Here is a 21,226-nt window from a genome sequence, read left to right on the forward strand (position 1 = left end):
ATTTTCATCTGAAATTTTGGCCGTGAACATCAGCATATATCGACTGTAAAATTTGTCTATATATACTAAGAAATTAGTGGGGTTTTAGGCTGGAAAAACAAACCTATGTAAGTTGAGATCTTTTTCTTTATTCAACCTGTTTCTTTAAACCTTAAAAATGTATTTTAAGAAAATAAAAAGTTTGTTTCTTTTTTCATCCTCAAACCTTAAATTGTGTTCAAAGGAATTTTAGTTATGTAAAACATATTTAAATATTGGTATCGATATCGGCTAAAATGAATGTGTAAATACTGGTATATTCGATTTTGGCAAAAATCCACTATTGTGCATCCCTAGAAATGAAAGGTAAATGTAAGTTTTGTAAGAGGTGGTTGGAGGAAAAGGTGTTGGAGCCGAGGCTGGGGCTAATAACATTTTACAGAATTTAGAGGATATGAAGCAGTTTTGCAGTGAAGCTTTTGCCCTAGTGTAATAGTAACAAAGAGTTTTAATGTTAGCACGACTAGCATCCAGAAGAAAGCTTTTTTTGCCAATAACAAATCCCATCTGCATTTACTTGTTGTCACAGTTATCTTACAATCTGAACAAAACATGCACATAACTGCATATTCAGTGTAACTGGTTAGAAACTGAAGATGCAGTAGACCCTTAAAATATACTGAGAGGGTCTTGCTAAAGGTCTTAAAAAGTATTAAATCTGATGTCAAATTTTCTGCATATACCCCGTCTCTTGGCAATGCACGATGCTGCAGAGTGCAGTGCGGGGACATATGAGGAAGGAAGGAGCAATTTAGTACCACATCAAACTAATCCTGCACCCCTCTGAGTTTGTGTTGACATGTTTCTAAGTTCTTTAGAGTGTAACCCTTGGAAACAAGCCAGAAATAACATCTGGTTTCTTTGTACCACTGCTTTGTAGCGCTGTTCCTTCTCTCTGCATAATCTTTTCTTTGGTAACTTTGTTACTTTCCTGTACTGCACTGTACACACAAAAAGTGCATAGTACTCTGCTGCTCCTTATTTGCATGTTGATTTTTTCCTATTTCCTATCAGTACTTTTTGAACGTTTTCAGCAAATGATAGAAATACCATAACAACACTGGAGCTGAGCAGCGCTGGTCTGTACTCGTCATATTGTGTTATTGTTTGGATTCAGAGGCTCCCTGGCCACAGTATTCAAACTTTAACTGTAAGGGTCACAGGTTTACTGCCCATATTAAATCCTATGAAACTCACTGCATCTTTTTTTGCTGATATGTGTTATGTCAATATATGGTCAAGGTATAAGGCTTCAGTCTGCAAAACAGGCAGACGTTTATGGCTGAATCAGCTGTAAATATCAGCAGAAATGTTCATATCTGCCGATACTGATATACTGATAATATCATGCATTCTTATATTAAAGAGAGAGTATCATTCAGCTCTCCTCTCCTCTGCCAGGATCAAAATTTTGATATTTCTACAAAGCATGCAGCATTATTAACATCTTGCTTTCACCTTGCCTTCACAGTGCATGCTGGACAGGGTCAGATGAAAAGAGACAAAGGCATTATGAAGCACCTGTATGTCTTTTTTTAAATGTCTGTGTCTTGGAAATATCGGGCAGCTTCACAGTCTTAACAACTCCGTAAGATAGAAGTCGGGAATGACAACCTGATAAGTAAATTAAGAAAACACCCCTCACTCCCTGCACCACACCAAGTCACTTTTCTGTTAATGGGTCAGTGACATGATGTGCATATTTCTATGTTCAAACTGTTATTTCCTTTTGAAAAAAAAAAGATTAGTTCGTGGCATATATCAGTTTGGTCTGTGTAACCTACTTTGTTTGAAAAGTTTTTTTTTAGTATATTTGCATAATAAAGTCAAATTCATATTTTGGCATCTCAAACCCTTAAAATGTCAGGTGGCGCGACCATTTGAGTGAATGAATAGATTACCATCCTATTCAAAGTGTCATTTGAATTGTGAGAAACTTAAATTAGAATACTTTGGCAGGATTTTATGGTTGAAGTCTTGAATTTTTAAAAAAAAAATTTAAAGCAACAAGATCATACAAAAACTTAAGTTCTGAAGTTTTCAAGTTCTTCAGTGTCAGGGTGGTGCAGCTGTAATCATAGGTATTTTATTTTGAAATAAAATCTTGATTTTATCAAAAAATTAATTTGTCCTCTTTCTCACAGGAGCAAAAGTAAGACTATGCAGGGTTCCCACAGATCTTTACCAAGTCTTAAAAAGTCTTCTCTGTTACCAGTGAGAAGTCTTAGAATTTAGAGGATACACTGATTAAGACTTGTCTTTATCTAATCTTCGTTTTCTAGCTGTTATCTGATCCTGATCACTCTTTTCTGTATATAACGCTCATCCATGTATCAACTAACAGCATTTACAGAAATAAATAGTAAAACTGCCTAAATTTGGGTATTTTTTGTAATTTTTTTTGCCCTAAACCATTTGACATTTCCTAAATAACACTAATCAAAAATGTCATCCCTGATTTGGAGAACCAATAAATCTCACATGCCTTTAATTTTTGACCATTCGCCGTGCAAAAAGTGGTATTATTTTTTCTTGATTCAGGTCTTTAAAGGGTCTTAAAAAGTCTTACATTTGATTTTATAAAGTGTGTTGGGACCTCAAATATGTATCTGCGTATTTGCATTTTTCTTATAAGTTGCAACTTTTAGGTGGCACAGCTAGTGTTTTAGGGAGGGAAACTACTGTAAGTGTCAATAATCAAAATAACTGATAATATTTAAGGCTCTAAGAATATTTTCTATACTTTTAATAAGGTGAATGAGGTATCACATATTTAAAAAAAATGATTAATTAGAATGTTGCTTTGGTGAATAGATACACTTTCCATGCCAGGTGATACCACCAAGGTTAAACAGGAAAATTTTCTTTGACCAAAAAATTCTTCATTAAAAAAATATGTGCCCTCTTTGTACAAGAATTAAAGTAAAGTGTCAAAATATCTGCCTGTCTAATTTGAAAGTAGTTGCAACTGTCAGGTGGTATTTGTCTATGACACAGCTTAACACTCTTTAAGCCAACACACAGATAAATGGTTTTTCAGACTTTTTGGGTAGAATTCCCTTTTGATGCACTTTTATGATGGAAGCTGAGTTCTTTATATCCGTTATTTCAGTTGAGCAGGCTAATTTAAAATTATCCTCATTAGCCAGAGAAGTTGGGGTCATATTAAGGGTTTAAATTTTCCAACCAAATACACTTGTCCTTATACTCGGGATAAAGATTAATGAGTGAGCCGCTCGGCCCTGTGTCGGTGCCCCTTGAATTTTGACTTTTGACCCAGAAGTCAGCAGGATGTTAGTGTGTGTGACCTTCCTTCTATCATCTACGCCTCCTCCTACACCGCTTTATTCCTTCTGCTCTGGCTCTGTCTGCCCCAGAGTAAGCTGTCACACACATGCACAGATGCAAAGACGCACACATACCAGCAGACAAAGGAGTAAAGAGGTGGAAAAGAACTGTGGTTGTGACGTGTGTATCTTTCTCCTTCACCTCTGCCGCTCAGGGTGGGTGGTGGTTCAAATCAAACCTCTTTAGCAGGGCTGTTTTCATCTTTTTTTTTTTACACCCTCCCAGGACGCGTGCACTCACACACACACTAACACATGCACTCACAAATCTTTTTTTGTCCCCACACATCACACTCTAACTCCTGCTGAGCTGCCAGACCACCTGCACACAACCATTCACAAACATGCGCCAAAATATATATCTCATCTTCTCAAAATCAAAGATTTGATATAAAGTAACAGTAAAAGCCACCTGTTATTCTTTGTTTTCACACCTGTCAAACTCTTCAATTGCATTTTCTTTTTACAGCATCCACTGAAGGAGACTAATACACCCACATGCCCCTGATAGAGTTGAGTTGATTAATACGCTTCCTTACACACATTAATAAGCTCTTAACTGCTTTTAGGATTCTTACTTTTTAGCCCTGGGTTCATAGTGTGCAACCTCTCAACCTTATCTAATCCCCCTCTGCTCCTCTCCTGCAGATCACACACCACTGGGCCGTGTTTAGGGGGATGTTGGTGGAGCAGGGAGACAGAAAGAGATGACAGAGGGAGGGATGGAAGGATAGAAAGTCTGATCGGAGGGATGCTGGTGAGGATAGTGGGAGGGTAAAAGGGGGGTGCTCTCTTAGCACTTTGCCATATAGAAGTTTGGGAGTTCACTTTACTTTGAATTTTAGCAGTAATCCAGTTAGCTATTTTCTGTCAGCCAAGCGGAGGAATGGCAGGAACAAAAGGCACATTCATGGGCTTAAGAAGCTTCCAAAGAGTTCACCCAAGGCTGGCTGGCTGGGATTAGGCCAGCAGGGCCTGGAAAGAAGAAGGGGAAAAAAGAGCAAAGGGGACAAAAAACAGAGCTTTGCCGTTCTTAAAGCACCACTTATTTTTATAAATGACTGGAATACTTCACTTTCATTCTCTTTAAGTTTATGCCTTTGCTTATGCATCTTACAGTGCATGCTATTTAAATTTTTATAGAGATGGCCGATTGAGACTCACAATTCAGAAGCATTTTAAAGCTACAGCTCAAGACTACCTACTATATTTAGCTATAGTTTGGATAAAAATGAAAGATCGGTATGATTTTGTTTTCTTCTATAACTCTATATTTTGCACAAGAATGAATGAAAATAGAGGATCCTTTGTGTGCATGTGTTTGCACAGTTTTGTTCAATTCCACTTGGTAAACCTTTTATTGCTTTACATTTTTTCTGTCATCAGGTCTCATCTACTGTAGGGTTGGGTATCGTTTGGGTTTTCTCTGATAGTGGTGCTACTCTGGCATTTTTTTATACAGTGCCAGTGCCTAGACTGTGTCTTAATCAATACTTTTTAGAGAAAAAAAGTGTGCTCAAAATCAGCAGGAGAATGAAAGTGTTCTGGGTATCTTACATGATTTGCAGAAATATCTTTATAACATGCCAGTCGAAGATGGGGTTGATTCTTATTGGAAAATGGATATACAGATTTACTTGGCTGAGAAAGCTCTGCTCTAAAGATGCTCCCTGGATTAGTTAAGCAGCATGCTTTGACTTTCCAGGGAGTGCATGGCTAGAAACCCCCCTATGAATAGATACATTTGACAATGTGTATTGAATACAATAATATGAAATCAAAAACAAGTAATACGTAGTAGCATGAATCTCAATATGAGGGTGCAACAAGCTTTATGCTATAAAGGAGGAGGCTGGGGTGGAGGAGGTTAAGTTTTGCCAGCAGCAGCATTGTGCATCAGCATATACGCAAGCAGGGTTTAGTGAGAAGTACATCACCGTTGTGTTGAGAGAAAGAGCTGTAAGTTGGCTGTGGAAGCTGGGAGGGCATTGTTAGGATCAGCTGGGTAAATGCACAAGCTAACGCTGAGCTTCATTAAGAGAAAGAAACTAGTGTAATTTAACACATAAATCACACAAATTCCATAACATAATTCTTGCCTTTCCTTTGGGGTGGCAGGGTATTGAAATGAAGTATCGATACCTGTAATGTTATTTGGTTGCGTAGGTATCAGATGTGTTAGTACCGGTACCATGTCAGTACCAAATTTGGATACTCAGCTCTAATCCAGGGCAGTTATGGTGTCCCATCTCCTGGAGACCTTTTGCTATGACAGGGTGTCTTGTTCTTCACATACTGATCTGACTTTAGTGGATTGTACTTTGTGTGTTTCCTCAAGGATGGAGCATCCATTATTTAGAACCTCCACTCCTAGACCCATTATTCCCAGCTGCAGCTGTCCACAGGGGCCGCCTCAGATCCTTGTCCTTGTCTGTGTTTAGCAGATGATGTCCTGTTTCTCCGTGTTCACACTGTACTACAAAACGTCCTGAGGATTCACTTACATTCATGTCCACACACTCTTACTCCCTACACACCTAAACTTGATTATAAACATTAAGATGTGGACACACAAGCACACACACTGGTAATTGCATTCGACATGCTGCTACGGTGTTCCTCTATGGGACTGGGTCTTTGCTCTTTGTCACCTTCACCCCTTTGCCCCAATCTGTGGCCCACAAGCAATTATACAGACAGGCTTTATTTGACCATTGACCTGTGGTTGTGCCAAGAAGTCAGGCTCAGCATATCCAAGGACAGGTAGGGACTTGATTAACCTCTGAACTTGGTCAGAGAAGAGGTCAATCACCAGGGCATGAGGGCAGCTCACCTGCTTGCTGCAGCCAACAAATTGGCTGGATGCCATGTCTGTATTTTTGTGTGAGTGTGGTAGAAACAAATCTCTGTCCTGTGTGCACACATTAGTCTTTATGTGCTAAGTTTTGATATTGAAGGCTGCAGTATAGCGTGCTTTTATAATACACAACAGATTTATCTTGCTGTGTTTGAATTTAGAGCTCAGATGTAAGGCAGCACATAAGCGGGATATAGGGGAGAGCTTTCTGGGGCCCATGGAGGTTAGGGAAATCATGATCCATTGTAAAGTTAAGCCTTAGAAACCATGTTTTATGTTTAACCTGAATTATAATCACTCTTATCAAAGCAATAAAAACAGGTTTTTGTTTATTAATGCTGAAATATAACATAGCCTTTTTCAAGATGTAAACCCTCCAGAATGACCTTTTTAGGTAATAGTAACAGTGTGAATGTGCACACTGAACAAAGCCTTTGGAAAGTAATTTCAGGAATTAAAACATAAATGAAGAAGAAACTGTGACAACTTTAGTGGAAAAATGTGTCACAAACATCAGAGGGAAGTGGCTAAATTGATTTAAAAAGTGACAAAAATTGGGTTAAGAGTGACATTAAAGTGAAAATGGTGGGTAAAGTAGTAAAAAACGAGTCAAAACTGAGTTTTAGGGGTAAAATAGTTCTGAAAATGGTTTAAAAGAGGCTAAAAAGTGGTCAAATGGGTTAGCACTGGTAAGAAAGTGGCTAACATGGGTGAAAAGGGGCAAACTGGTTAAAACTGGGGTAAAAAGTGGTACAAATGGGTGTTAAGTAGAAAAAGTGTGGCAAAAATTGGGTAAAAGTTGAAAGAATATCTAAAAAGTGGCAAAAATGGGTTAGAAGTTGTAATAAATAGTAAAAACTGATTTAAAGCGGAGGAAAGTGGCCAAAATTGGTTAAAGAAGCAACAACCAAGTGGCAAAAAAGGGGTTAAAAGTGGCAGAAATTAAAAATTAAAATTGGTACTAAGTGGCGAAATGGGTTTAAAAGTAAATAGATTAAAAGTGGCAAAAAAGGTGTAATATGGGTTAAAAAGTGGCACAATTCCATATTCAACCTCAGAACCCAATAATAGCTTGACACACTTTTAAGCTCCAAAACAAGGTAACTGTTAGCCAGAATGCTAGCACAAATGCTACTGATACAACACACATGCATTGATATCATCAATAAAGTACAGCTGGGTTTGGCCCATTCTCTGGGGTTTTCAAAGGTCCAATCAGTCCTGTTTGCAGCTCTGCTCAGGTGTAAAAGTTTTCAGCAGGAAGTAGTTTGAAAAGAAAATGTTCATGTCAGTGCGTGGAGAAGTTTTTGTTTCACTGTGTAGTACATAACATCTGCATGTGTACTCACACCTGTGTTTGTGTGTTTGCTCAAGGCAGAACCCGTGTAGTCGGTCTCAGATCCCTGCTCCCAATCTTCTAGTCAGGTCAACCATCAAACACATCATTCCTGCCCTCCCTCACCCACCGAGCTCCCCCTCTCTCTCCTCACTCTCTCTCTCTGTTGTGGAAACAGCCTGACCCGAATGAAGACGTCCACACGCATGCACGTACACACAAACGCAGCACCTCAGGGTCATCCTGGAACAAACACAGCCTTGTCTGCCTGCCCGCTCTCCTTTGCCTTATGTCAATTAATGGCTCGCAGTAATTTCACCTGACAATCCGGGCGGCGGCGCGAGGCTAGCCGAGATGTCACAGCGATGACCTTTCTGGCCCGCAGCCGCTCTTTTCTAATAAAGAATCTCACAAACCCACAGCAACTTCCTTTGTACTTTGTTAATGAGTTATTGATTTGAAACAATGCCCTGGCAAATATTGTCAGAGCAGACTGACCCTGCCAAGGTCATGCTATTTTATTGTATACAGTCTGAGCACGCTAATCTTAACGTTGGATGTCATGGACGCTATAGTTTTTCTCTCTCTCTCTTTCTCTCTCTCTCCCCTTTCCTCCTGGCTCTCACTGTATAGTCCTTCATCAGGAAGTCAAATAACACACCTACACATACATTTTCTCCCTCTTACACACACATTGTTTCCCCCCTCTTGTTAGTCTTGCACACGTTTTTCACCTCATTCTCCCTTTTCCCTGTCTCTTTCACACATCATTATATTCCCAACTCTCCATAGGTACTATACCTGCTAATTACCCACAATGCCACAGTCATTATTTTCCCATCTCTGCTGCTAATTTGCTCCATACCTTCCTTTCCCCCCACTCTAGCAGAGCCATCAGCTCCCAGACAGCTTCTAGCTAACTTCAGCTCTCTGTCTGCTTGAGAGGCAAGTAAAGAAGGAAACAAAGACAGCAGAGGGGGAGAAAAAAGAAAAAAAGATGGCAGAGGAGTAAATGTCTCAGACATTGATTAGAATGCAGCGGTAAACCCATGTCACTGAGGTCTGTTTTTTAATTGTGTACTGAGAAACACAAACAAACTAACTCTATTAACCTCAATGCTGATTCCAAACATCTAATTATATACATTGCATATTAAATATTATGATATCTTGGGCTTCAGGTGGTTTTACCAAGTATGTGACATGAAAGCAGAAGTTGACCATGGCTGAAAAGAGAAGTGTATGGGCTCCTGTATTATTTTAGTAATTAGTTTTTATATTTTCCTTGCAGGAGAAACTCAAATAATTCTGTCTGTGTGATGTTTGTTCATAGTAATTTTCTCCAGCTCCTTCTAAAACATCCTGAAATACTGACATTGGCCCTTTTGCAAGATTGAAACCAGCACCAGTGAAGGCAAAACAGTCCCAAACCAATAAAGTTGTTTAGAGATCCCGTGACACTGTCCTGACACTCCTGGCTCTCAATGAAAAGTCTCAGAGAGTAAAAAGTTTAATGGCGCCTATCCACACTGCTCAATGTCTCCTGACTTTAGATTCCAGCTTCCTCAGAAGTTTTCTGCAGCCCTAGGATGACCGAGGAAGAGAAGCAGAAGGGAGGAGCAGGGAGGTCTGGAGTGGTTGTTTGTCGAGAGCGTGTTGATGTTGTTAGATTCATTGTTTCCTGTGTTGGTCAGACGCTGGGTTTGTGTTGGCGTTGGGGCTGTTATTCTGGCTGCAGTACTCTCCTCTGCTCTCTCTGCTTCTCATTACAGTGAATAAACATAGGGCAAGCACTGGGCTGGACAACCATGGAAGAAATAAGAGCATGTGTGTATAACCTTGCATCTGTCTGCTTGCAGAGGAGCCTGCCTGTTTTGATGTGTCCTCATAAGTGCACTGATTTATCCGTGACTTTGAGGTACATTAGACAGCTTTGACAATAAGAATGCAAGCATGCAATAGTGGTCAGAAACAATAATGAACCAAAAGCAACCAGTCTTACACAATTTCACGTAGCAGATTGCAGTTTTGATGTTGCTGTATTCTACAATATATAATCAGTTAGTAAGAACTTGGCCAATCTAACCTTCTGGTTATCTGCAGCCCGTCTTGCATGTGTAAATATAAGGGTAGGGCATGCTACAGGCCAGCGCAGTCCTCTCCCATTATAATACATTTTTAAAAAAAATAAGATTTAAAAGCCTGAACAGTTCCCTCATGCTGTTCAGCATCACAGTGCTCTCCTTTTATATCACTCTTCTTCTCTTCAGTCACAGTTTTGAGGTTTGTGGTCATTTTAGACATGGTTACAGTTTAATCAGCTGCCGCCACCACTTACAACAACACTATCATCATTCTTTCCAGTGTCCCACTCTAGACATTTTCATATGCCAATACTGTAGACATCACCTTAGCCTAATACATATATAAATGTCCTTGTCTGTTCATTGAGTGTACATCACTTTAACAAGCACTGGGATAAAGCTACTCACATAAAGTCGTACTATAAGAAGCTGTGTGCATATGATTTAGTGATGATTGACATTAAATGCACATTAGTGTCTGTATGTAGGTGTCTATCTTATCTGTGAATATGTGGCAATATAATTTTGAAATCCATAGCATAGCCTGTCAAACTCCACCAACAGATTGCTGTCTTCAAAATTAATACTCAATACCCTACAATATCGTGCATTCAGAAAGTATTCCCACCCTCATGACTTTTTTTTTTTTTTTTTTTTTTTTTAAGATTTATTTTTGGGCCTTTTCATGCCTTTATTTGATAGAGGAAGGACGGTGGATAGACTTAGAAATGGGGTAGAGAATGGGGAGAGACATGCAGTAAAGGGCCTGTCTGATGCTAAAGTTGAAAAAAATGTATCTCATTAATCTACACTCAGCACCCCTTAATGACAAAGTGAAAACAGAATTTTAGAAATTTTTGCAGCTTAATTAAAAATAAAAACCTAAAATATCACTCTGACATACATATTCAGACCCTTTGCAACAATACTAGAAATTTTGCTCAGGTTCCTCCTGTTTCTCTTGAACTGTAGAAAGAGTCACAGGTTCCTCCTGTTTCTCTTGAACTGTAGAATGAGTCACAGGTTCCTCCTATTTCTCTTGAACTGTAGAATGAGTCACAGGTTCCTCCTGTTTCTCTTGAACTGTAGAATGAGTCACAGCCTGCAATGCATATCAGAGCAAAAACCAAGCCATAAGGTCAAAGGAACTGCCTGCAGAGCTCAGAGACAAGATTGTTGCAAGGCACAGATCTTGGGGAGGCTACAGAAGAATCTTTTGCACTGAAAGTTCCAAGAGCACATTGGACTCTGTAATTCTCAAATGGAAGAGTTTTGGCACAACTAGGACTCTTTCAAGAGATGGTCATCCAGCCAAACTGATAAACTGTGGGAGTAGGGCTGTAGTGCAAGAGGTTACCAGGAACCTGATGGTCACTTTGACTGAGCTCCAGAGATCCTGTGTGGAGATGGAACAACGTTCCGGAAGGACAACCATCTCTGCAGCCCTCATCAGATCTGGGCTTATGGCAGAGTGACTAGATGGAAGCCTCTCCTCAGTGCAAAACGCATGAAAGCCTGGAGTTTGCTGTGATGTTTGTCCTTTTGGAAATTTGTCTAATCCCCACACTGGCTCTGTGGAGCTCAGTCAGTGACCGTCAGGTTCTAGGTCATCTCTTTTCTCCTCCAATTGCTTAGTTTGGCTGGATGACCAACTCTTGAAAGACTCCTGGTTTTGCCAAAACTCTTCCATTTGAGAATTACAGAGGCCACTGTGCTCTTGGAACTTTCAGTTCAGCAGAATTTTTTGTAGCCTTCCCCAGATCTGTGCCTTGCAACAATCCTGTCTCTAAGCTCTGCGAGCAGTTCCTTTGACCTCATGGCTTGGTTTTTGCTTTGATATGCATTGCCAGCTGTAAGGCCTTCTATAGAGAGGTGTGTGCCTTTCAAAATCCTGTCCAATTAATTTAATTCACCACAGTTGGACTCCAGTCAAGGTGTAGAAACATCTCAGCAAAGAACCAGAGAAATGTGAGGCACCTGAGGTAAATTTCAAGTGTTTTTGCAAAGGCTCTGAATGTCAGTGTGATATTTCAGTGTTTCATTTTTAATAAATTTGTAAAAAATTCTAGATTTCTGTTTTCACTTTGTCATGATGGGGTACTGAGTGCAGATTAATGACAATAAAAATATTTTTTCAACTGTAGCATCAGGCTGAGACATAAAATTGAAAAGAGTGAAGGGTGTCTGAATGCACTGTATTTATGGCTCACTGGATATTCTTTTTTCTGGCTCGCGCCGCCATTTTTATTTCCTTTTGATAGTAGTAAGCCATCAGCATCTGGAGACTGTATGGTCCTGAGACTGTCTCGGGTGCAGATTTGTGTTTCTGCTCTCTGAAGGGACCGTATGGATCACTATATATTCAGTAAATACGCGCACACATTCAGTGCACACCCTCAAATATCCCCTTGACAGTCATGGCTGAGGGATGTTGGCAACAGGTGTGCAGCTGGGACGCTGTTCTGACAGTGCTGGCAGATGCACACACAACATACACACGTACAAACACACACAAACAGTGAGAGTAAAATAAATAAATAAATAAGCTAAGATAGTGTGTGAGAGCTGGTGACAGGAAGCTGGTCTCGCAGGGCGGTGTGCTCCACTGCAGCTAATTAACCCCGGGAAATAATTGCAACAATATGCAAATTGTGTTTAGATAATTCACTACACTGCTATGCCAGGTAGTCAGTCACACTGCTGCTGAGGGTGAAGGCAATGAATGTGTGTTTGTTTGTGAGGTGATAGAAATATGACGAGACTCATTTATTACCAGGATGACATCAAAAATTAATATTATTTCAGTTATTATTATTTATAGAAAATAAGTCTGCAATATTCTCTTTTGTTGTAATGTGGATATTTAAAGTAAGATTATGTATCATGCTGTTTTGTGTATAGTCAGGAACTTTAGAAGCCTGAAAAAGGAAATAAGCCCTCTGTGAACATATGATTATACAGACACATTCAAATACAGTGATGGCACATCAGGAAGCAAGTTCTGCCCAAGTGTCCATGTCAGGGATTGCAGTTAAAGACTAAGGCTTTAAGGTGGAGCAAGAGGGTGCCATCCATCACTGAAGCCCTGAGTTTTTTCTCAAAATGACCGAAATCTTTCTGTTTAGTAAAAAAGGTTCTGATATATGCTGTAAATACAGAAATAAATTTATGATAATAAAGAAATATAGCCTGTTTCGTACATAAAGGGCTCAATCACACTCTCATGTTTAAAAAAAGTACTTTTTAAATTGTATCCAATGTGAATGTTTTCTAATTATATTTTCATAAATAAATTTATATCTGGAATCCTACATTTTCCTTTTTTTTAAATGAGTGGTCCCAATGACTATGTATCAGTAAATAAGCATCTCACAGTTTCAGCTCCTTTTTTGGAGGCAGAAATGAAGATTATCCCTTATTGATCTTTGACATGCTGTATTATGATTTTACAGTGATGATACTCTGAGAACAATCAGGTTTGAAACAAACGATAATGTTAGCCCTGAAGGATTTTGGGTTTTGTTTGATGTTTAGAGAGAACGGAAACATGGGAAGAGAGAATGCGGAAAAACATGCACAAACATGCGCTGAGACCAGGAATCAATCCTGTGACCAGTGTGTTTAGGACTACAGCCTCTGCCCTGGGTGCCTGCTCTATCCACTGAGCTACACTGGTGTCCCAAAGGATGCTCTTTTTTTTAAGGTGGATTTTTTTTCCAAATGATATGTAGATTTATAGGGATGCATGACATTGGATTTTTGCCCATTTCCAGTATGCTGATACCTAAAAAATAATTTTAGCTGAAACATTGGGAAGCCAAACAAAGATCCAGGCATTTGAGGATGCCTTGGCTGCTGCATCAAATCTGTCTGTAAATGGTGAGAGCGTAGAAGTTGTAGAGAAGTTCACCTACCTTTGCAGCATATTCCATCAATCTGCTGACTGCAAGGCTGAGCTAAACTGCAGACTTAGACTCACGCACGGGCTGATGGGTTCACCTGGCTTCAGCTAAACTAGGTCTGTTGGTCCAGTCTAAAACTCCACGGACTTATTGATCCCAACAGCCAATATTTACAGCTGATAAAGGCAGACTTTCATAGGCAAAATATGGGTTGTACAGTGGTGTGATTCCTGAGTTTTTTTTGCATATTTATCACACTTAAATGTTTCGGATCATCAAACCAATATTTATAAATAGAAAATGCAGTGTTTGAAAGATTATTTAATTATTTAAGGGGGGAAAAAATCCAAACCTATCTGGCCCTGTGTGAAAAAGTAATTGCCCCCCTTGTTAAATCATGAGTTAACTGTGATTAACCACAGTTTTTGGAAAACTAAGTTCAATTTCACTGGCCACACCCAGGCCTGATTACCGCCAGATTTGTTGAATCAAAAAAATCACTTAAATAGAAACTGTCAGTTAAAATGAAGTAGGCTACAAGATCTCAAAAAGAAACGCATCATGCCACGAGCCAAAGAAATTCAAGAACAAATGAAAAAAACAAAGTGATTGGAATCTATCAGTCTGGAAAAGGTTACAAAGCCATTTCCCAGGCTTTGGGACTCCTGCAAACCACAGTCAGAGCCATTATCCACAAATGGAGAAAACAAGGAACAGTGTTCTTCCCAGGAGTGGTCGGCCAACCAAAATCACTCTGAGAGTGCAACCACGGCTCATCCAGTAGGTCACAAAAGAACCTAGAATGACATCCGAAGACCTGTAGGCCTCACTGGCCTCAGTTAAGGTCAGTGTTCATGACTCAACCATAAGAAAGACACTGGGCTAAAATGGCACCCATGGGAGAGTTCCAAGGCCAAAACCACTGCTGACCAAAAAGAGCACAAAGGCTCGTCTCACATTTTCCAAGAAACATCTTGATGATCCCCAAGACTTTTGGAGAAATATTCTGTGGACTGACAAGACAAAAGTTGAACTTTTTGGAAGGTTTGAGTCCCGTTACATCGGGCGTAAAAATAACACAGCATTTGATAAAAAGAACATCATGCCAACAGTCAAACATGGGTTGCTTTGCTGCTTCAGGACCTGGACCACTTGCTGTGATTGATGGAATAATGAATTCTGCTGTCTACCAGAAAACCCTGAAGGCGAAGGTCCGGCCATCAGTATGTGCCGTCAAGCTCAAGCGCTCTTGGGATATGCAGCAGGACAACGACCAGAAATACACCTGCAAGTCCACCTCTCAATGGCTCAAGAAAAACTAGATTAAGGTTTAGGAGTGGCCCAGTCAGGGTCCGTCTTAAATCCAACTGAGATGCTGTGGTGTGACCTTAAACAGAAGTTCATGGCGGAAAACCCTCCAATATGGCTGAGTTAAAGCAATTCTGTGAAGAAGAGTGGGACAACATTCCTCCACAGTGATGAGAAACACTCATCACCCGTTATCGCAAACGCTTGATTTCACTTATTGCTGCCAAGGGAGGAAAAACAAGTTATGAGGTTCAGGGGTAATTACTTTTTCACACAGGGCCAGATAGGTTTGGACCCCCCCCCAAAAAGAAATTCCATAATCATTCAAAGACTGCATTTTCTATTTACTTGGGTTGTCTTTGTGAAATATAAAAATTGGTTTGATGATCTGAAACATTTAAGTGTGATAAATATGCAAAAAACTGAGGAATCAGAAAGGGGGCAAATACTTTTTCACACCACTGTAAATGGCAGCAGAAATATTTATGATGTTTGGACAGATTTACCCTCAGTGGAGACATTTCATTGATTTGATTGTCAGCCAAAAACTAAATTACAATTTATTCTACTTGACAAGAACTAAACTTGTTTTTCGTCCGAGTTTAAGTCATCAAAGATCAATTTTTAGCTAGTCTTAGTTTCTTCTTTCTCATGGGAAAAAGAGTTATCGAGTAACATTTTTAGTCATACTTTACACATAATTTAGGGAAATTACAATTTTAGTGAAGAAGTTTGCTTGCAATTTTTCATAACCGAAAGCAAGAAATGCCCCCTTATTGGGTGGCTTGAACTTCTATTTTTAGTTGCTGTGATATGGAAACAGGTATTGGTGTAGTTTGATTATTATCAGAATCATATCAGAATTAAAATTTCTATTTTTGTGACAACTCTACTAAATAACAAGTGGACAAACTGGACAAAACAGTCAACGGTGTGCATAGAGATAAGCAGGTGCCATCAGTGGAGGAGAAAAATGAGGAAGAAGAGGGTAGGAGTGATGAAGAGAGGCAGGTTAATAAAAAAAGGGTCTCACAGATGAAGGGTGACACGGCAGAGGAGAGAGGAGGGCGACTTCAAAAGACTTTAATGTCACAGCCTTTCACACAGACAACTCTGCTCCAGCCAGCCCCTCTGTGCACATATGATTACACGCATGCGCTGCACAGCGGTGATGGCAGAAGGGCAGGGCACAGCTGAGTTGCCTGCTCTTGCATCACACTCTGTGAATGGAGGTGGGTGCTGACACTACAACCCCCTCATGCTAATCTAGCAGTAAACACAAACACACTGACAGGTTAATTTACCTCTAGACAAACACAGCAACAAAAACACACATCAGCACATCATCAAATGCTACAAGCACGTACACGCCAAGCTGTGCACGCAGGTACGCACAGGAAAAAGCACCTCATCAAGGCTCAAGCTTCAATAATTTTTAATAAAAGTAAAGTTTCAGCCCTAACTCTGGTAATGTGTGATCATATCCAGTGTTCTTAATTACCTTCTCACACTTTAAATGTTAAATAAATTGTGAGTGTGATTCTTTATTATCTTACATGATAAGATGCAAACATATGTACTTCTGAACAGTGTAGTCTCTCATGACGCTTCCTCTGTCCTTTACCTCATATCTCTAATTATTTGTTTTGGTGTCACGTAGAAGAGTTTGACACTCAATTAACAGCCTCCATTCTCCATAGGCCATGTGTTTGTTTATTTCAACATATTTTTCATATACATCTGTATGCTAATTAAAGGAAATATGTGTGTACGGTTATCTGTGTGAGTGTGATGTTTGCATCCTGTATCGTGGAGCATAGATTGGTGCTGGGGATACAGGTGTTTTTAGCCCACGGAGCCTTAAGTGCAGTGCAAGCTCTTGTGGGAATCTATTGTAGATTTCTATTGTGAAGCAGACAGTGTGATAGGAAATCAAAGTCTCAAATCAATGTCACAAGTTCATTAACGGATGCCCTTTTCTCGCCTGTACCTTTACTATTGTTCTTTCCAGCTCTGGATAAGCGCTTACATCCCTGCTTAATTAAACATGTCTTCTGCTGGTGGGTGTGTTTGTGCACATGTGCGTTTATGGACATGTGCATACAGAAGAGTGAAGACCCATGTATGGTTGTGATTGTGTTCATGGTTGCAAAACATTGCCTAAATGTGTACATCTTTGTTGTTGCAGAACATTGCCTGAGTGTGTCTTTGTTGTTTTTTTCCCTTTGACCTTCCCTTCATGTCTTCCCATTATACCTCTACTGGTGTATAGATGGGCCATCGATTTAGCAACAGGGTACAAATTAAGATTTAAACGTTACGTCACCCAGCCTATTGAGTTTTACATTTAGGGCATTTGCAATATGCAAGACTTATTGATTGCCTGAAATCACCTCGGGCCACCAACACTTTTTGTTTCTCTTTCAGACCTTTGTTTTTGGATGGCCCCGGGGTGCAGGTTTTGATTCTGTAGCATTAAATTTCTAAGAGTTTGATAACTCAATTGATGCTTCACTCTCTTTGGATGAAAAGTATCTTGGGTGCATTTTAAGTGTCTTCAAGCTTATAGGATGTTATGTGTGCTACACTAAATCTGTCTTGTTTTGTGTTGCAGGAAAATAGTTCCTCTGAGGAACACGTGCTGTACGTGTGGGACCACTTTGTGTCTAAAGCTGAAGCCAAGAATGTTTTCATTGTTGCCCACAGCTATGGAGGGCTGTCCTTCGTCGAGCTGGTGAGTGTTTTTCGTTTTCAGCTTATCCTTCCTTAACCCCCACCAACTAAAGACAAACTGAAACACAGTGCGCCCATTTAATGCAATTACTGACGCACATATTTATCTGCATGTTCCTAATTTATGCAAACTTAGACTCAGGGTCGCATTGCTAAAGTCAAACCTAACACTCAACACAGAACTATGCATTCTCAAACACTGACTCAGGCACAAAATCAGTAGCTTTTTAATGAGTGCTTGGTTGTTGACCCTTCCAAACACTGAGAGAAGAAAGTCTACTTAAACGTGTTTACCATTAGTTGGATAATGTGTACAACGTGCCTGGTGGTCTATCAGCACTTGACAGACAACCAGTCTCTTTAATATTGTGCCAATAGCAGGTTAAATAGTGTGCAAACCACAGAAACACATCTCAACTATTTATCGATAAGACTAGGAAGAAAGAAAGAAATATCTTAGCAGTTAATTGCCATTCTTAACTTTGCAAATAATTGAGGAGATTCAAACCATGATACATTTTACAGTTTTAATTTGTAATTCAGTATTTCTGTTTGTCTGTCTTATTGACAGTCTGAATGTGTTTATGCGGCTATATGTATCTGAAGATCCTCAGGCATATTTCCACTGTTGGTGGACAATAAAGATTTTTTTTTTTTCTTTTCTATTGATTAAGAATGGGTTCCAAATCATTCATTTCTTTGTGAATACATGTAAACTCTTGTTATAGAGCACCAGCTAAATCAGAGAGTATGCAAGTCCTTCAACTTTTGTGACCTGGGGTTTCTCTCTTGTTTGTGTGTCGCAAGTTTCATTCAAGCACAGCACCCTGTGCAGACACTGCCACTTTCATTGGCAGTGCATCAGTATTTTTCTTATGTTTTTGCCTTTTATGTGATTGGAAAACTGACGCTGCCTGTCATGTTCCCTTTGTTTTATCCAGTAAACTTTATGAACATATTGCTGCTAATACTATAGAAGCACCAATGCCACTCCTGCCCTTTAGCTGAGTGACCAGTGATACAGAGTTACAGGTCATAGGGATGCTGAGAAACTATCATATCTTAACTTAAGAAACAATCTGTTATACATCACTAGGTTATGTCTTAGGTTAAGTCAGTACAATACTCATCTTTTTTAGCCTTGTTAGCATCAAGCTAACATATTAAGATGTACATCCTGGTCAACCTGTAAGAATTCCTCCCTGAATAAAAATGTGGCAGGCACCTCAGGCAGACAGGCACTATGGTAAATCTGAAAAATATTTCCATTCATACCATTCAGTTTCTATGAATATGTCAACTTCTGTAAACAGTCTTCTTAACCCTTGTCCTTCGACTCCATCAACCTCCTTTACATACAAAGACCAGTGAAATGATGAGTTAGTTAAGGAATTCCATAAATCACTGTGAAACCAGATCTGCAGTGCATGTGCATCTCTCAGCCTGAACAGAGACAGAGGATAGGTTGAAAGATGGTGGGAGGAAAGTGGATTTGAAGGAATTAATGGTGCACAGGGGAGGGTGAAAATAAAGTTTGACCAGCCTCTTGGTTTTATAACCGCACCCTTCAGCAAAATGGGCCCACAGTGTGTCTTTTGTTGGTTATATGAAGACTTTTGAGGTTAATGCTTTATTTTCTAGTCTTTGGTTTACTGCATGTCCCAGTGGGATCTGCAACATGTATTGATCATTACTTTCCTTCAGTTTAATGACTATTTAGGTAATAATAGAGCTTTTGAGTGCAGACAGCCAACGTGATCTCAGAGTTTTGTCCTCATAGGTCAGAGTAGCTTTTAGGAGTCTTCTACCCTGCTAATTTGCTATTAGCATCTGTTGCATCTTTTATGCCACAGAAGAGAGACATACAATACTTTGGTCCTAAGATTAGGTAGTATTTTTTTAAGCTTAGAACAAGTAGTCAAATTTCTTGATTATTATGATGCATTTTGAATTCAAACTACTAATGTTATTATTTCCCTTGACAACCACAAAATCAAGTTCAGATTTTATATTTAAGGCTTTTGTTCCTACAATTACCAAATGGACAAAAGTATTTAGCTATATCTGGTAGTTATTGAATATAGGTGTGTCAATCAGACTTGTTCCCAGGTGTATAAAATCATCTCAATCACCTAGGCATGCAATCTCCATTTGCAAACATTTGTGATACAAAATGGATCATTCTGAAGAGCTCAGTGACTTCAAGTGTGGTACTGTGATCACCAACACTCTGCTGATTCCATAGCTGAAGAGTTTTGGACTTCCACTGGCATTGATGTAAGCACAAAAACTGTCTGGCCAGAGCTTCATGGGATGGGTTTCCATGGCCAAGTAGCTGCATGCAAGCCTCACATCACCAAGTCTAATGCCAAGCATCAGATGGAGCATTGTAAAGCACACGGACACTGTACTCTGAAGCAGTGGAAACATGTTCCGTGGAGTGATGAATCCCACTTCTCTGTTTGGCGGTCAGATGGGCCAGTCTGGGTTTGGCGGATGCCAGGAGAAAGTGACCTGCCTGACTACATTGTGCCAACTGTGAAGTTTGGTAAAGGAGGAATAATGTATGGGGCTTTTTTTCAGGGTTTTGACTAAGCCTCTTATCTCCAATGAAGGGCTATCTTAATGCTTCAGCATACCAAGACATTTTGGACAATGCTATGCTTCCAACTTTGTGGCAACAGTGTGGGGAAGGCCTTTTTCTATTACTGTGCATGACTGTACCCCAATGTTCAAAGCAAGGACTAAGCTGTAAAGACATGGTTTGGTAAGTTGGTGTGGACAGAGCCCTGACCTCAACCCTATGGAACACCTTTGGGATGAACTGAAATGGCGATTAGTGGCTAGGCCTTCTTGTCCAACATCAGTGCTTGACTTCATAAATGCTCTACAGAACAAATGGGCAAAAATTCCCACAGAAACACTCCAAAATCTTGTGGAAAGCCTTCCAAGTAGAGCTAAGGTTGTTATAGCTACAAATGGGGGGAAACACCATATTAAAGTACATGTATTTAAATACAATGTCATTACAGTTCCTGTTGGTGTAATAGTCAGGTGGCTGAATACTTTCGTCCATTTATTGCAAGACCAGTTAAATAGTGTATGTAAACTTATTTTCTCTTGTTGATTTCTGCATACAGGAGAGGCCTGATGAGAGGACTAGAAACACTTGCAGTCTAGTTTTGTTTTAACATAACTACACATTAACCCTTGTATTTGCAGCTTCAGATATTTCTGCAGCCATTTCCTTGCAGCCATCAACGTGCTGTGCTAGCTGCGTTAGCATTTACTGGAAAGGACTGTTCTGTCTTAAGCTCTGCCGGCTAACATACCGTGCTGGTTGTGTTTGCAAGCGTCTCTATGATCTGAGAGCTGGGTTACATTGCCCGTCTGCTAGTTACTTGATCTGAAGGATTTACTGCTACACTCACCACATCCCATATTATTCAGGACATATCTCTCCTCTTTTCTGAGGAGGGGGAAGAGGAGGGAGGCGGCACAATGAGGATACGGCTAGCAGGGGGATTAAAGGTGGGCACTTGTCCCACTGGTGTTTTCAGGAATATTTTTTCTTTCTGTCTCTTTCACCTACTCTTTTTGTTTAGTATTTTGTAATTTTA

At 39.8% G+C, this 21,226-nt stretch overlaps 1 protein-coding gene across 9 annotated transcripts in view; it reads left to right on the forward strand.

Moving 5' to 3' along the window:
• Window positions 1-21,226, forward strand: part of fam172a (family with sequence similarity 172 member A) — a 222,474-nt gene that overhangs the window by 93,460 nt on the left and 107,788 nt on the right. For all 9 annotated transcript variants that reach the window (XM_041787663.1, XM_041787664.1, XM_041787661.1 and 6 more), the window contains exon 8: window positions 17,488-17,607. In XM_041787663.1, coding sequence (XP_041643597.1) covers window positions 17,488-17,607 — 120 coding nt within the window. The remainder of the gene's footprint in view (window positions 1-17,487; window positions 17,608-21,226) is intronic.

Source organism: Cheilinus undulatus, linkage group 5 (assembly GCF_018320785.1).
Source record: "Cheilinus undulatus linkage group 5, ASM1832078v1, whole genome shotgun sequence".
In the NCBI taxonomy this organism is placed as follows: domain Eukaryota; kingdom Metazoa; phylum Chordata; class Actinopteri; order Labriformes; family Labridae; genus Cheilinus; species Cheilinus undulatus.